The following is a 16633-nucleotide window of genomic DNA, read 5'->3' as shown; positions in this document are numbered from 1 at the left end:
TTTAATGATGTGGTTTATAAGTAATGTGTGCTGCAGTATTTAAGTCTTTGAGCATGCTCAGTGAGTGAGTAATGCAGATAACTGGTCACATTAATACAAATGGTATTCAACATTGAAGTTGGTGATTAAATAATAATTCACGGTGCTGAGAAGTTCGATAGACAGAGTAGTCTGTCAGGCAATGACTTCCTGCTGTTTTCAGTGCTTCATTAAACCCAGTCTAAGGAAACTGAGTTGCTAAACTCGTGATTAGAAAAACGCACATTAATCCCTCTAAGGTGTACACTTGTCTCTAGGTTGGTTGTCCAGTTTGAGCTGTTTCCTCTGGACGCTGGGGTTAGATATGAAGTCTGTAGCTTAGACTGTTTTATGCTTGGCTTCATGTGGCTGGTGAACAGCTTGGGAACGCAGTAATGACTTTGTACTATTTCAGTGACTTTGAAAAAGAGGTCCCAGGACTGAACTACTTGAGTCAAGCTTCACTTGTGATCAGTTTCTAGGTAGAGTTTTAAGCATGCAACAAAAATGTGATTCAATTTTTTTTTCAATAACATCAGTAACCTTTTGTGATGGTAGGAGATGAGGGAGATTTAAATTTGTGAAAAAAAAAGGTGTGGAAGGGGGAGAATGAGAGCAGAATCACAGGTAATGGTGAAACATACTGGTCTGGTTAATCCACCTGTGTCACGCAGCTCCTTTGCAGTAAATCCACAAATTGTTTTTTCTCCACGAGCGTGATGCTGCTGTCAAGTCAAAACCACTTTGTCAACCACAAAATTTATAATGTGACACAGGTTTCAGTGCTTGCACGATGCAGGAATGTAGGCTATATACAGCACTTCCTAATGACTGGCAGATCTTATTAAACATGTCCGATTGACCATCGTCAACCAGATCATCTGAATGGATAGGAGCAATTAAAACAAGGGCTTTGAGTATTGGAAAGCTTTGCGAGCATAAATTAAAATGTTAACCTGTATCCTGGCTTTGAACTTGCAGCCTTACTTATGGCAAATTGTTACCTCCTTCATTAAGGTGAATATAGTCCCCATCTGATCTGTTAAAGCATTAGACCATAGTGCCAAGGGGCATTTAAGTACACTGAGGCAAATTAACACTTTCAACTTCCTCAGTAAGCCAGTGACAACACCAGGGAATAGGAACTGGTCATTGTCTACAGACTACAGATCCATATAATCTTCAATTCAGATTGAAGCTTATGATTTCACAGCTTATCAGACATAATTTGACATTGAATCATACAAGAGTTTGGGAAAGTGGCCAAAACTTGGTCAATGATTGTTTTAAAGGAGCCAAGGTTAGTGAAGTGAACTCCAGAGCTTAGGACCTATACAATACAGTCATGGAGTCCTACGGCACAAAGACAAGTCCTTTGGCCCAAACTAGTCCATGCTGGCCAAAATATCCATCCACGCTAACCCCATTTTTCTGCACTTCTCCCATATTTTTCTAATCCTTTCCTATCTATGTATTTGTCCAAATGCCTTCTAAATATTATTGTACCAGCCTCAACCACTTGAGCTGGTAACTCATTCTATGTCTTTACCACCCTCTGTGTATTTCAAAAAAGTTGCTCCTCAGGTTGCCTTTTATACTTTTCCCTCTAACTTTAAACTGACACCCTCTAGTCCTCAATTCCCCAACCCTGGGAAAAAGGCTTCGTGCATTCACCCTCATGATCTTTTACACTTTTATATAATATCCCCTCCTTGGTCTCCTATGCTCTAAAGAAAAAAAATCCCAGCTTGTCCAACTTCTTCCTATAACTCAGACACTTGAGTACTGGCAACATGCTTACAAATTGTTCTTGCACTCTTACCAGTTTAATAACAGCCTTCCTGTAGCAAGGTGACCAAAACTGTACACATTACTCGTAAGTGCGACATCATCAACCTCCTGTATATCTGCGACATAACTTCTGTGTCCTAACTAATGAAGGTCAGTGTGCCAAAAGCCACCTTCACTGTCCTGACTACCTGTGATTCAATTTTTTCGAGAACTGTGCACCTGAACTCCGAGATCCCTCTATTCCACTACACTTCTTGAGATCCTACCATTCACCTTGAAACTCTGACTTTAATTTGACTTTCCAAGATGCAAGACCTCACACTTATCTATATTAAACTCCATGTCTTCTTTCTTGATCCACTTCCCCAGCTGATCAAAGTCCTGCTGCAATTTTTGATCACATTAAAAATACAGGTGCCAATGGTGGAGTCAAGGAAATCAGGGTACTGTAAGGAGTGTTAAAGGAAGCGTTCTCTTAAGTTAAAGGACTGGAGGAGGTTACAGAGCTAGATAAGGCAAGGCCTTGGAAAGTTTTTAACACAGGGATAGGAAATTTAAGTTTGAGCTATTTCTGGATAGGAATCTAGTTAGATCAGGGAAAGGTGATGTATAAACAATATTTGGAGTCAGGAAGCAGACAGCTGTGGTCAGAAGTTCACTGTATAGAAGATGCACTGGCAAGTTGGAATAGTTGAGTTGGGAAGAAGTAAACTTCGGTGAGGACTTTGGTAGGAGACTGTTAGAGACAAGGACAGAGATGGGTAAGATATTTGATCATCAAAAGTATGTGGGGTTGGAAACTAAGCTCAATGTCAAATAGAACCCCAGAGTTATCAATGGTGGTAGAATATTTCAATGGCTGGGAAAAGTAGTGAAATTATGGCTTGGAACTGTTTGTGTGTGTGTGTGTAGGGTCAAAGTCCTGGCTTTAATCTTCACAATGTTTAATTGGAGGTAGTTTCTGTTTATTACAATATTAGATATTAAAGATCATGACAAACAGAAGGTAGTGTTAATTGTAAGGTGTGGCTGGATGTGATTGTTGCATGGTGTCATTATCCAGAATTAGGTGTCACAGTTTAAGGATGCTGTTTGGACTAAGATGAGAAATTTCTTCACCCAGTGAGTGGTGAACCTGTGGCATTCTCTGCCTCATTAAGCACTTGAGGCCAAAACTTGTATGTTTTCAAGAAGGAGTTAGATATAGTTCTTGGAGCGAAAGGGATTAAAAGGTATGGAGCTTAAGTAGCAACAGGGAACTGAGTTGAATGATCAGAATGATGGTGTTTAATGATGGAACAGGGTCGATGGACAAAATGGTCTCTGCTTCCTGTTTTCTATGTTTCTTTGTTGCTGAAGTGCAGCCGATAGGTGCAAAATTAGACTGGGAATGTGTCAACCTGTTTAAAACCTTTGATCCTCCAGTGAATTAAAGTCAATCTAAAAGTGAGGTAATATTCACCACTTAATCTTGTTGTACTTTTCCCCAATATTCTGATAAACTGTCAGAACCTGACTGAACTGCAGTGCTTTGTGGCATTGCCAGGGGTTTCTGAGCATTGCAGTGTGTATTGAGGCTTTGGTGCATAAAGTGTGGCCAGAGGTACTTGGTCAGATCCTACCTCAATACTTGGCATTTCCATACTTGCTGTAGTAACATTCATAAGCAGACCGCTCCTTATCTTAAGTTATGAAGCCAGGTTATCTATGCAGATCCAATAATCCTGAGAATGAAAGGTCAGGTTACCTATCAGGACCCAAGCATGGGAAATATACAGTTCCAGATGTAATCCGTTCAAAGAAGAGGTTATTGATAACAACAAAGGTAAAATGTACATGGAAGCTTTACATGACTTCCTGTTGGGATTATAACAAGAAATAAATGAGATGAAGTGTTTTGTCATTAATCCTGTAAGGCATGGTGAATGTGGGAATAATACTGGAAGATTGGTGAATTTTTATGGTTAATTTTAATTTTCAACCAAGGTTCTTTTCATTTATGTTTGAACGGGAGGCGATGTGGATGCTATGGGGTCAGAGTCGCTGAATTGATTTAAGTGGGGTTGAAACAAAGCTGTGTTGAAAGAGCTTGCTAACTGTGGGGTTGTCTATATTGGCCTTGCAGCAAGTACAGTCATGTGTGAAATAACCCATCCCTTGATGATGTCACAAGTGATTTTTAATCATGTATCGAAAATTAGGAAGGAAAGTGTCAAAATGGAGAAGGGTTTTCCCTTCTGTCAAGAGCCCAAAATACATGGGGCAACTTTAGAAATTTGGCGAGATCCTAAAAGTAAATTCAAGCAAACAATCCATTCTCTTTTTGATAGGCATTTGTGGGTATTTTGAATGAGCTGCTGCAGCAGACCACACAAAAAACATTTCTTCAGGTGGGGAGACTGTTACTTGTGGAGTGATGGTGTTTAATTAGTTGAGGGGGGTGGAAGTTTTGATTTATAAGCTATCATGGCTAATGAAATAGTGGAGCATATTCACTGAACCTGAAACCTTTTGCTCTTCTGGATTTTCTCTGATCGAAAGATAACTGCCCTCCCTTGCTCCTCCCAGCCTGCAACATATTCATATTATGGGACCTTTATATCTTTTGTGGCAGTCAAATTTGATAGGAAGGGTTCCCTTCTGGACACTCAGTGCTGTACTCAATTCATTCATTTAGTGGGCCAGCCTATGCAAGTCAAAGATTCATTGAAAAATTAAAAGTCACGGGTCTAACCATTTTAAATCTGAATACCTGAGTGCCCAGGCATGTGTTGGTGATTGTTTGCATTGGGAAGGACTATGTGTGTCTGCTTTCTTATGTGTATTTTCCTTCTGTAGATGATCCACTGTGGTTTTCTTGCTGTCAAATCTCTGGCATGGATGTTGCTTGCCATTCTAAACTCCCAATCCTGCTTTGATCCATCTCTGATGGGGGTGTACCTGTTGGTCTGAGAATGCGTCCTGTGCAGTTGGAGCACAGACTGGAGTTTGAGCATGCAGCACTGCGACACCATGGGAGCTCTAGCCTCAGCACAAGTCCTAATCCTGATGTTAGGAAAAGAGGAACAGGTGTAGGCCGCTCAGCCTGTTGAACCTGGCCTGTTTTTCGTATGATCATGGCTGATCAAACCTTTTACTCATACCCTACCCCTAAGCCTGCATGCCACTGGTAATCAGAAATCTGTTCACTTAAACTCTAAACATACTCAGACTGAGCCTCCACAACTGTCCGTCGAAGAGAATTGCAAAGGTTGACAATCCTCTTGATCCCAGTTCACATCTAAACCTGAAGTAAAATACCTTATGACAGAAAGGTGCAGGGGAACGTTTTACATAAAACAATTTCCCATTTTATTACCTTCGTGTTCATTTGCTATTAATTTGTGTTTTCCTATTTTGGGGAGTATGGAGCAAAGACTGCTTGAACCATTAATTTGTTGGTGCTGAGCTTTTGACCCCATTTTCTCCATCACAGACACTGCTGGCTTCACTACAGAGTTTTGCCTGTCTGTGCCCCTGACTCCGCTGCCCATTCCAGTGTTGTTCCAGCCACGAAACATCTACCCCTCTACAAACTATGCCCATCTGGGCTTTGCTGCCCATGTCCTAATTTGCGCCATGTCTTTCACCCATCACCTTCGTGTTTTCTGACCAGTGTTGGTTCTCTGGTCTAACAGTGGCATGAATTGAGGTGCTGATTTTGAGAGCTAATGCAGTCATAGGCTGAATGTCGTTCTGCACTGTATAAATTGAGATTTTATCTGGCACATCTGTGGAGAGAGAGAAAAATAATGTTTCAAGTCCAGGATATTATCAGGACTGCTTTTTGAAGTTTGATTACCTAAATGTGGTGATTGTAGTGTACAAGTTTTGAACCCAGACTTTTCAGTATGGTGGTACCTCCCAAGTCACTGGGGCTGTCAGGAGTGCTCTTGCATGGAAATCCTGCGCTTTGCAGATTAAATTTTGTTTCTTGGAAAATGCAGTGAAACTTGAGGAGAGCAGTTGAAGGTAAACAAGTCAATGTCGTCAAAGCATTGGCATTCCAAGTCCAAATGACTTATTGTTACTTACAGTACATAACAGTTGGTTTCACAGTTGTTGAATGTTTTCATTGATCCTAAACATGGTGTAAGTAATAGCTAGCTTGCATTTCATGTTAATAACAATATTGATTAGATAATTAGCAGCTTTATGGCTTCTTTAAATTATGAATTACTTAGAATGTTTTCTTTTGCTTTTATTTAGGGACGAAATCCTTTCTTTCTGGAACCATCAATTATTGTTACAATTACTGATGGAAACAAATTGACAAACAGTAGTGGGATACAGGATGAGGCAAGTGTTTCTATCATGGTATTCGTGAATAGTTTTGTAATGACCGTTTTCCCTCATGGTCTTTCTGTTGTTCATAGAATGGTATTTTTGATTGCCTCAAAGGCCAGAACTGCAATAAATTGAGACAATTCTGAATTTCCATGGCCTATGGAACTTGGCATTGACATTTGATCATAGGTATCAATATGGACATTAAAAAATGCTTTGAAAAGTTAGTGATTTTAATTCAGATTAGAAGTAAATTTAATAATTAGCTCAAATCCCCTCCCCTTTATGCTGACCAGGCTTCTCCTGTGGTATTTCAGTTAACTTATTCACCAGCATTTTCATTTTGAAATGGAGTAAAACATGCTGAAAAAAAGTTTATCATCTTGAGACCAGTCCTTCAGCCTTGTTTCAAGTAAGTTGAGACTGCAGTTAAAATCCGAACCATCTCTTTCGCAGACATCTGAGTTGACTTTGTGACGATTCAGTAGTTCCATCCCCCCACCGTATCCGCAGAGGATATGTTCCAGGTCCTGTTGTGGAAGCCCGAAACTGTGGTTAGATGTGAACCCATTCATTTAAACGGGCAACATATCTTCCTGGCAACCTGCTGGCCCCTCTCATGTCTTCCGGTTGCTGTCAATCGGGTAACCAAACCTGCAGAAAACTATTCCGCAGATACGGGGGTAGCCCTGTGATTATGCAATGGTTTGGCTTAGTATCCCCAACATTTGATCAGTCTGTTCTCCAGTATTACAATGTGAAAAACATTATCCAACCTTGGAGGACTATTCTTGTGCGTAGTTATTTGCAGCAAACTCCACCATTATGTAGCTGGTAGGTTAAGTGCTCTGTGTGTACTGAAGGAACTGTCATTGTACATTGGTAGGAATTATTGAAATTCAAATAAAACCAGGGTGAGTGACTTCTCACGCAAATCGTATGAACCCTTTTAGCCCTTTCACAAGCTGTTTTAGGCTCAAACTCCATATGCATTAGTTATTTCTAACTGTGATGGATGAACTCACCTTTGCATTATTTAAAAGCATGAGCAATAAAGGCGAATGATGTTTAAATTATGAAAATAGGCACCTCTTAACCTGCTGTTAAGGTGGTTCAGTTACCTCAGACTCCTTATATGTTAATGCCTGGTTTAAAATTTCATATTTATGTAAAAAACACATTTTTGTCTTCCTAACCTGATGGGTTGTGATAACGAAACTGTTTGTCACAAAATCATGCTGTAAATTGACATACGCCCTGTATGCTTCTCGCTTTAACAAAAGGTGATTAAAAATTGCAGTGTGTCTGTCCATTTATAAATTAACAAAATGATCCCATCGATCTTTCCGTTCACACTGCCTGTTCTCGACATGGGTGATGAAGCACTTTATTGATCATGCTGCTCATGATTGGTTGATTTAACACAGGCTGGATTCTCTCTGCAGGGTCTTGCATACAAGTGAAGTATATATCCTCAATTGGATTTTCAGTTTATTTTTAAATGATTGCTTATGAAGACCCTTTGCATTGGACACTTCAGTAATAAAAATGATTATTGAAAAGTTAACTGTTCAGTGAGAAGTGAAGCTCGTCTATCAAACTAGTAAAACATTCAGTAAACTGTTTCTTTATGCCATTCCAGCTCCACCTACCACTCAATTCTCCTTTGCCAGGAAGTGAGTTAACCAAGGAGCCTTTTCGATGGGATCAGAGACTATTTTCCCTTGTCTTACGACTTCCTGGATTAATGCCTCCTGAAGCAGAGCAGTTGGGTAGTGTGCCATCTGACGAATCTGCCATTACACCCATGTGTGAAGTTACAGGAGGTGAGGTGAACGCTGAATGCAGTTGATCTTTTAAATGGGCCATCTCTTTTTAAAGAACAGTTGCCTTTGATTTGTTACTAAAATTAGCCATCGCAGATCCTTTGTTTTGCTCGTGATGTTCTGTTGTGTTTTGTCCCTGTTACTTGTGCCTCTGGTGGTGAGGCAGAGTTTGAGGATTCAAAGACTGCAAGATGCAAAGCAAAGCAAATTTAGGTTACCCAACGGTCTTAATTTAAAAAAAAATACCATTCAACAAACTGGTCACAGAATTTATATTTTTATTGTGAAATTATCTGAAAACATGATCAAAACTCAGCAATTTCTACTAAAAGCAGAGTGAGTTCTCCAGTAAAGATTAGTAATGTATCATGTGTAAACTCTAATCTGTCACCTTCATCGTTGCACTCTGAGACATGTATGATGGGTTACTTGGCTGTCATCTCTATTCTTGATGAAAATGGTGCTGACCTGAAGTGAAAGCCATTTTGCAGTGCTAAATAATAGTGACAAAATAAAAAGTTTGGACCACCAAACTGCAAGGTATAATTAGACTCCATATTCAAATAACTAGTGTGCTATTGTAGCATTTTTCTGGCAGTTTGATATTTTATCTATTCATATTACTGCCTTGTAATTTGTTCTTACCATATTAGTATCCCTTGTGATTTTGGCTTTGTGCAGTATCTTGTAATGTTCTGCTGACCACTTGATTTCTCATCTTGCATGCCGCCCTCACAATCATTCTGTTTGAATGTGGGCTTGTTTAATAAAAGCGAATGAAACCTTGTTGCAAACACTTGTTGTGTAAAGTTCAAGTTTAACAATGCAAAAGATGCATTTTAATACTGTTGCAGGTGTGATCTGCTAAATTGTATAATAGCCTAATGTTCCTGTGTGAGACAACTATTGAGATCTTGACAAAATTAATTAGTTAAGTAACTTTGACAATTAAAGTAGTATGATCATGTTATTCTTGGTTAATTGCCATATAATTGGCAAGTGTGCTGTTTCTGTCTCCCTTCTGGGATTGACATCTCTAAGTTCATCAACAACATGGATGTATCCAGCTCGGCTGCTGTCTCCCTGAGGAACAAAACCAGTGCAGGATGAAAAAAAGTAAATCCGTTCATTGCAACTAATTCCAAAGTTATCCTAAATTTCCCATCCGACAAGTAACATTTTTACGTGTCCTGTTCAGAGGTGTTTTTGCACACCTCTGGATCAATTGGGGCTTGAATCCAGACCTCTAGGTTCAGAAGAAGGGATTTTATCATTGTACCACAAGAGCTCAAATTAACCTCATGCTGCTTTTGCTAATTAACCTTATTATTCTTTTTCGCTTGGGTGAAAAACCTTTCTCTAATTAATTTGAACACTTTCTGATTATGAATTTACCCTTTAATCATCCTTTTCTGGGCTGCTTTGCAATATTAAAAAACATTATTTTCACAATAGTGTGTGTCATGGTTTATTGGCAAAGATAGCTGCAAGATTGCAACGCAGAAGCCAGGTTGACACTCGTTCACTGTGATAGTGACGCAGATTGTATTCCTCTGCATTCCCTCTGTCAGTAATACAGATAAAGGTAGTGTCTTTTAGACGAGATGTTAACTTAGGTTGTGGCCTTGGATGGATGCAAAAGATCCTAAGGCAGAATTTGCCAAGTGAACAGCCAAATTCAACCTATTCCCCTTTTTAATAATTACCATTTGACCGACATCACCAAAAGGCTGTGAAGGGTCTCTGCACATGCAGATGTTGTCCAAGCAGAGTAGCCTTGCAGATGGTCAAGTTTGAAGATGTCAAATTTGTTTTTTAGCTTTTGCACTTAAGCACTCTTCTGTGTGTGCCATTTTAGTGGCGCAAGAACAAAATTGATGAAAGTTTTCTCATCCGTGGATTTCTGTTGCAATTGTCCAACCCAAGCATGATCTCCAGGGATTTGTACTTTGGTATAATGAACAAACCCAGCATTCTATTTGCTTTGTTAATTGCATCTCCAGGCAAGAGTGAGACTATTGTCACAGAACACTTTCTAAATTTCTTGAAATTTCAGCATGCATCATTGCCGACTTTTGGTGTACAATTTGCTGTAATGTTTCAGATAGAATCAATTAAGTTTAATTTGTGCTTATAACCTACAGTACACCTGCATTTACATTCATCCCTGTGGATGAGCATCTTAAATATTTTGAAAATGGGCAAGTATGAAATGAGTGTCAAACTTGGAAAGGCAAAAAAGGAGGAAGATTCCAAAAGCTTATTTGGTCGCGTTCTTCGAACAAGTTAAAGAAGGGAAAGAGTGATGCACTGGGGGAATTTGGAATTTGAAAGTTTTGCAATTCGAAGGCAAAAACAGAATTGTTTGACACACAGTTTGGGTAATATGATTGTGGGCTTGGGGAAATTGCTGTGAGGATCGAAAAATATAACAATAAGAATAATGATTATTGACTTGAATTGTTGTGGAAAAAGACCTTGATCATGGGAGTTCCCCACACTTCATGCTTGGCAGATTGGATGAAAGGGTTTGAAGGTGGTGTTTGATTGTGAATAAAAAGATCTTGAGGTTACCACTATCTTCGAGAATGATCTTTAAATATTGAATTACTTTTAAGAAGATTGCTTGATGTCAGACCAAGTCTGATAGATGGCTTGGCCAACTGTGCTAGGCAACTGATATCATTCATCTATGGGGCCTTGTCAGCAGCATAGTCTTGATATCTGAACTTGTGGTGAATATCTCTTGACGATTTTCAATTTGCTTGAAACAAAAAACTTAACAAATTGCCTTCACCTTGTCACAGGCTGAATGTGTTTTAAAACATCAGTCTCTTTACTGCACTTTTTTCAGGAAAAGAAAAGCCGTCCAGACTCATGACTGCAATTCTTAAAACTTTGCATTCTGTGAAGTGAGGTTTAAAAAATAACCCAGTCAAACCAATGAGCGTGCAAAATCTCTTTTCCTGTTGATTGGCACAGCCCTGAAGTTTTGAGTTTCTGAGATGAGACATTAAGTGCACTCACCTGTTTGGCAGACAAAACCTGTCGCAGACATGAAATAATAGAATCTCTGTCTGAAATATGCAAATGAGAGACTTGAAGGGCCTCATCGAGCAGGTGGGGAGAGTCTGAGAATATGGACTGACAACAATCCTGACAAACTGTCTCTCTCTTGCGATCTCTCCCATATGTCCACTTCAAAAGTTATCCACCCTGGAAGAAAAGTGACTGCAAATGAGATCTTTTTCATCAAGGAATTCTATGGTGTACACCTACACCCAGGAAAGCAGCTGAACTAAATCCTATAGAGATCTGTCAAGAAACAACTAACACTATCACTTTAATTTTCATGAACTGAAAAATCTTTGCCAGCCTGTGCTCTTGGTCTGCCAATAGTATGTGTATATTTGGCTCTGACAAATGTGCGGCCAGATGTATGTTACCCTTTTTCTGTCTTAGCTTTGGGGAGAAAATAGTTTGTGAACTGTTGTTCTTGAAGAAACCTGAGAGTAAGCTCTCAAATCTTTAGTTATGAATAGTGGGATACTCCGAATTGATGAAACCCATTCTCTAAATTGAGTAAAAACTCGTTTTGTCAAAGAGTGGAAAAGTTAGAGGAATAATTTCATCACTGCTGACATGAATACACCTTTAATAACATATATATTCTCAAGTCTGTTCATTTGACTGAATTTACAGTCTCGTTAGTTTTCTGATGTTGATTAAATATAATTGAAATCATAAAACCTCAATCATCCCCTCTTCGATAACGAATGTTGTAGTTTTGTAAATGAGCAAATAATGCTAAATTCCAGTACACTATTTCCCATTGTGGTCCAGAATTTGTCATGTGGTGAGTACATTTTATGCATTGTATAGCACAACTGCGAGTCAATTTTTCTTGCACATTGCATTGAGTTCCATTGATAACCATGTTGGGCATGTAGATTGAGCTTGGAGTGTGGGGCACTTGCATGTACTGTCAAATACATATATTTGTACATTGAGCCCTGTTCTTTCCAGACAGAAATGACATGCGCATGCATTGCTTCTGTTAGAACCCATAACAATAGGTGAAAGCCATTCAGTGGTTTGTTTCTCAGGGCTGTGCCCTGTCCGAGCAGAGTCAACCTCCTGGGTAAAATTTTGAGTGTAGCATTTGACTGATCGTCAACCTTAACGGCTTAATTCTCCATAGCAACACGTCTAACAATTAAAGTCCACTTGCCTACCAATCAGCACACTCTTCTTGTAATAAAATCTTGATTTTACTCTGAACTGGTATTCTTGCAAACTGTCCTGAAACATTGACAAAATCTAATTTTTTTTTAAGCAGTATTTCTCTTCTGTTGCTAACTGACAGCAGCTCTTCAATCAAAAGGGTCAATTGTCCGATGTATTAACAACTAGCAATGTGTGGTTAACTAGGAATACAAATTTAGCAAATGTTTTGTCGGTGTTTCTGTCATTAAGTGTAATAGACACCATAAGACCTCAATTGTCCCTCTTCCATAATGAAAGCTGTAGTTTGGTAAATGAGCAAATAATGGCAGAGACTTTGGGGTGCAGGTTTGTAGACCCTTAAGTGGAATTGCAGGTAGCTAGAATAGTGAAAAAGGTGTTTCGTATGCTTTTCCTTTATTGTTCAGAGTATTGAGTACAGGAGTTGGGAGGTTATGTTGCGGCTGTACAGGACGTTGGTTGGGCCACTGTTGGAATATTGTGCGCAATTCTGGTCTCCCTTGTATAGGAAGGAGATGGTGAAACTTGAAAGGGTTCAGAAAAGATTTACAAGGATGTTGCAAGGGTTGGAGTATTTGAGTTATAGGGAGAGGTCGAAAAGGCTGGGGTTGTTTTCCCCCAGAGTTTCGGAGATTGAGGTTTATAAAATTATGAGGGGCATGGATAGGGTAAATAGACAGGATCTTTTTCCTGGGGTGAGTGAGTCCAGAACTAGAGGCATAGGTTTAAGGTGAGAGAGGAAAGATTTGAAACAAACCTAAGGAATGACATTTCCCTGCAGAGGGTGTGGGTGCATGGAATGAGCAGCCAGGCGATTTGGTGGAGGCTGGCACAATTACAGCATTTAAACGGCATCTGGTTGGTTATATGAATAGGGAGGGTGTGGAGGGATATTGGCCAAATGCTGGCAGGTGGTACTAGATTGATTTAGGATATGTGGTTGGCATGGACAAGTTGGACCGAAGAGTCTGTTTCTATGCTGTACTTCTGTGACTCTAGCCTACATCCAAGATATGAGCAGAATTAGGCCATTTAGGCCATAGAGTCTACTCTACCATTGAGTTAAGACTGATATGTTCCTCAACCTTCTTTTTCCTTTCTTCTCTCTGTAATCCTTGTTTTCTTGCTTATCAGGATCCTGTCTGTCTGTCTTAAATATCATCAGTAATTTGGTGTCCACAACCTTGTGCAGTAATGAGTTCCACAGCTTAATCACCTTCTGACTGAAGTAATTCCTCCTCAATCTAGATATAAAGTGTAGTGCTTTTACTCTGAGGCTCTGCCATCAGGTCATAGTCTCTCTTCCTAGTGCAGCATGTCCAAGTTCCTCAGAATTTCACGTTACCATGAAATTACCTTCCCACCCCCACCCAAATCCTTCTCAGGTCCATGGACTATAAACCCAGAGACTCCAACTGCTCCCTAAAAGGAAAGCCTTTAATTCCTCGGATCATTCTTATAAACCTCCTATGGATGTCTTTAGATACGAGGCCCAAAATTGCGCTCAATATTCCAATATTGCAGTCTGACCAGAGCCTTAGACGTGCCTCAGCAGTCCATCCCTGTTCTTGTATTCTATCCTCTTGAAATAAATGCTACTATTGCATTTGCCTTCCCAACTGCCAAAAAAACCTGCATGTTAGTCTCTAATCTTGAACGAAAGCTCCAAAGTCACTGTGTGCTTTGGATTTCCAAAGCTTTTCTCTGTTTAGAAAATATTTAATGTCTCTATTCCTCCTTGCAAGGTGCATAACCTTTCACTTGCCCGTGCTATATTCCATATGTCACTTCTTTGTCCACTGTCCTAGCTTGTCCCAGTCCTTCTGCAGCTTCCCTGCTTCCTCAATACTACCTGTCCCTCTGCCCATCTTAGTGTCATCTGCAAACTTAGCAACAATGCCCTTCGTTCCTTCTTCTAGATCATTGACATGACCAATTGTGCTCAGAGCAGAACGTCCCTAGTCGCCAGCTGCCATTCTGGGAAAACCCCTTTATCCCCCATTCTCTGCTTTGTGCCAGTCAGCGAATCCTCGATCTAGGACAGTACCTTGTCCCTACCACCATGGATTCTTTTGTGTGACATCTTGTCAAAAGCTTTCTGGAAATTCAAATTGATCATATCCGGTGGTTCTGCCTTGTCTAACATGCTCATTACCACCTCAAAGAATTGTAATAAATTTGTCAAGTGTACTTCTCCTTGACAGGTGTACTGACTCAGTTCTGTTTTAACAAATCATGTACAATTCAGAATCTCATCCTTAATGATGGATTCAAGTGTTACCAATGACTAAGGTCGTGAATCACCAGTTTATAATATCCTGTCACTACCCTCCTTAACCAGGAGTGTTACAATAGCCATTTTCTGGTCCTCTGGGACTCTCACTCCAGTGATTGATGAATGATCTTCACAAATACCTCCAAACATCTCCCCTGCTATCTCCTTCAGAACTTGGGGATAAAGTCCATCTGGTCCTGGTGAGATGTCCACTTATCCTAGTAGATAAATTTATAAGGCATTGCCTACCAGTAGTGCGCATGGCTGTAATTTTGCTCTAAGATGTACCTCTGGATAGTTGATTTGTCTTCCACAGCACTGATGTTGACTTGAGGTTGCTACTACAACACAGTGACATGGAAAGCATAGTTTTCAAAGGGTCAAATATCCAAATATGTTTGTTATTCCCACTCAGATCTAAAATGAACACATGATCAAGCATCAACTGCTGTTTGTGGAGGAGAGTCCCAAACACCTGTCATTCTGTGTTGAAGTGCTATCTAATGTCTCTCCTGAATGGTCTGGCCGTAATTCTCAGTCTAGGTCCCCCAGTTCTAGATCATTCCAACAAATCGTTTTTGCACTATCCTTGGTGTCTCAGACCTTTTTGATAATTAAAATACCAGAATGATGCTTTTAACTTGTGCTCGACTGAGCCTTAGTTGAAGGTTACTTGACTGCTTTTCAGTTCTGAATATCATATATTGAATGAGGTTCTGATGCACATGTGAGGTTTCTATCTCACCTCTGTTTATGGTAAATCTTTCCAGTGAGCTTTTTGAGTATTGCCTATAAACTTGTCATTTCACTGATTTTAAAATAAAATTTGGTCCACTTAATGAATGGCTGAAATTGTTAATGTAGAAATCTGGAAACTGATCAAATGTGTATTTTGTATGTCTGAAATAATATTTGTACAAGTTCTTAAAAGCATTCTTTTAAAAAATTATTCAGGTCGTTCATATAGTGTGTGCACCCAGCGAATGTTACTTCAGTGTCTGGAATCTCTTGTGCAGAAAGTGCAAAGTGGAGTGGTGCTTAACTTTGAAAAAACTGGCCCAGATCCAGCACCTGTTGGAGAAGGTAAGTTATGCCTTTTACCTAAATGAACATACTTAAATAATATGTATTTATGATTTTGTTCCACAAGCCGATGCTGAGATTAGCCCTCCGAAGTTTTATCTACTTAGGGTGCCATTAAAAATGGATTGGTTGAATGTCAGTATAGGAACAGCAAAAACTCCTCAAATGTGTTCCATTATTTGGTTCGATAGTGGCTGATCAGGATCTTAACTCTACCTGCTGGTTATAGAACTCTACATGGTTCTATAACCATGAATATACTAGCTGAACAACAACCTTTCCATCTTAATTTTGCAAGTTTTAACTGATTGAGGCACAGCAGATGAGGGCACTCCAGATTTTCCCTTTCTGTTGTAGAAATGCTTTTACCATCAGCCTCTAATCGCAGTTAGTCACCCTTGTTCTGGATACACCTCATAGAGGAAAGAAAAGTTTCCCTGTATGTACCCTATTACTAAATAATTTAACAAGGATGCATCCTGTCCAGCAAGCTACAAAGTTGAATTGATTTCAGACCATCATTCAGTATTGTGTATTCTCACTGGTCATGTGAATGTGATGGTTGCTTTGTTTTGTGATGCAATAAAGGGGCATTGGAACTGCTGTGGTGAGTGTTCATTTGATTCTAAGATAAAGTTATGCAGGACTAAAGTTTAAGGCACGTGGAAATATTTTCAAGGTGGAAGATGCTTCTGCTTTATTTTATTGAAATTCTATGTCCTCAATGTCGCATACATATTGCCTTGAAATTGTCGGAAAAATAAGTATTAGATGTGGTGAACGTCTACAAAAGATTTTAAAAATAATTCCAACAATCATGAAGATAGAGAAAATAAAGTACGAGGGCAGACGAGTGATGAATATCAAAATTGACGAAAAGAGCTGCTTTAAATATTTAAAAAGGAAGTGGCCTTGGTGAACAGGCTTTTGAGCAAATAAATCTGGGGAGATAGTTATGGGGAACAAAGTAGTGGCGCAGGAGTCAAACAGATATTGGCATCAGTCCTTATGGTCGAAGATACTTGAAACATCCTGTTAATAGTAAAGAATGCGTGGTAGGAATGAAAAA

The 16633-nt window shown here is 39.5% G+C and overlaps 1 protein-coding gene across 7 annotated transcripts in view; it reads left to right on the top strand.

The window, feature by feature from the left end:
* ints6 (integrator complex subunit 6) overlaps window positions 1-16633 on the top strand; it is a 115832-nt gene that overhangs the window by 28703 nt on the left and 70496 nt on the right. For all 7 annotated transcript variants that reach the window (XM_060833396.1, XM_060833395.1, XM_060833397.1 and 4 more), the window contains 3 exons: window positions 6058-6147; window positions 7778-7961; window positions 15436-15564. In XM_060833396.1, the coding sequence (XP_060689379.1) occupies window positions 6058-6147; window positions 7778-7961; window positions 15436-15564 (403 nt within the window). The remainder of the gene's footprint in view (window positions 1-6057; window positions 6148-7777; window positions 7962-15435; window positions 15565-16633) is intronic.

This window comes from Hemiscyllium ocellatum, chromosome 12 (genome assembly GCF_020745735.1).
Source record: "Hemiscyllium ocellatum isolate sHemOce1 chromosome 12, sHemOce1.pat.X.cur, whole genome shotgun sequence".
NCBI classification, from domain to species: Eukaryota; Metazoa; Chordata; class Chondrichthyes; order Orectolobiformes; family Hemiscylliidae; genus Hemiscyllium; species Hemiscyllium ocellatum.
This window is presented reverse-complemented; position numbering and strand designations above follow the sequence as displayed.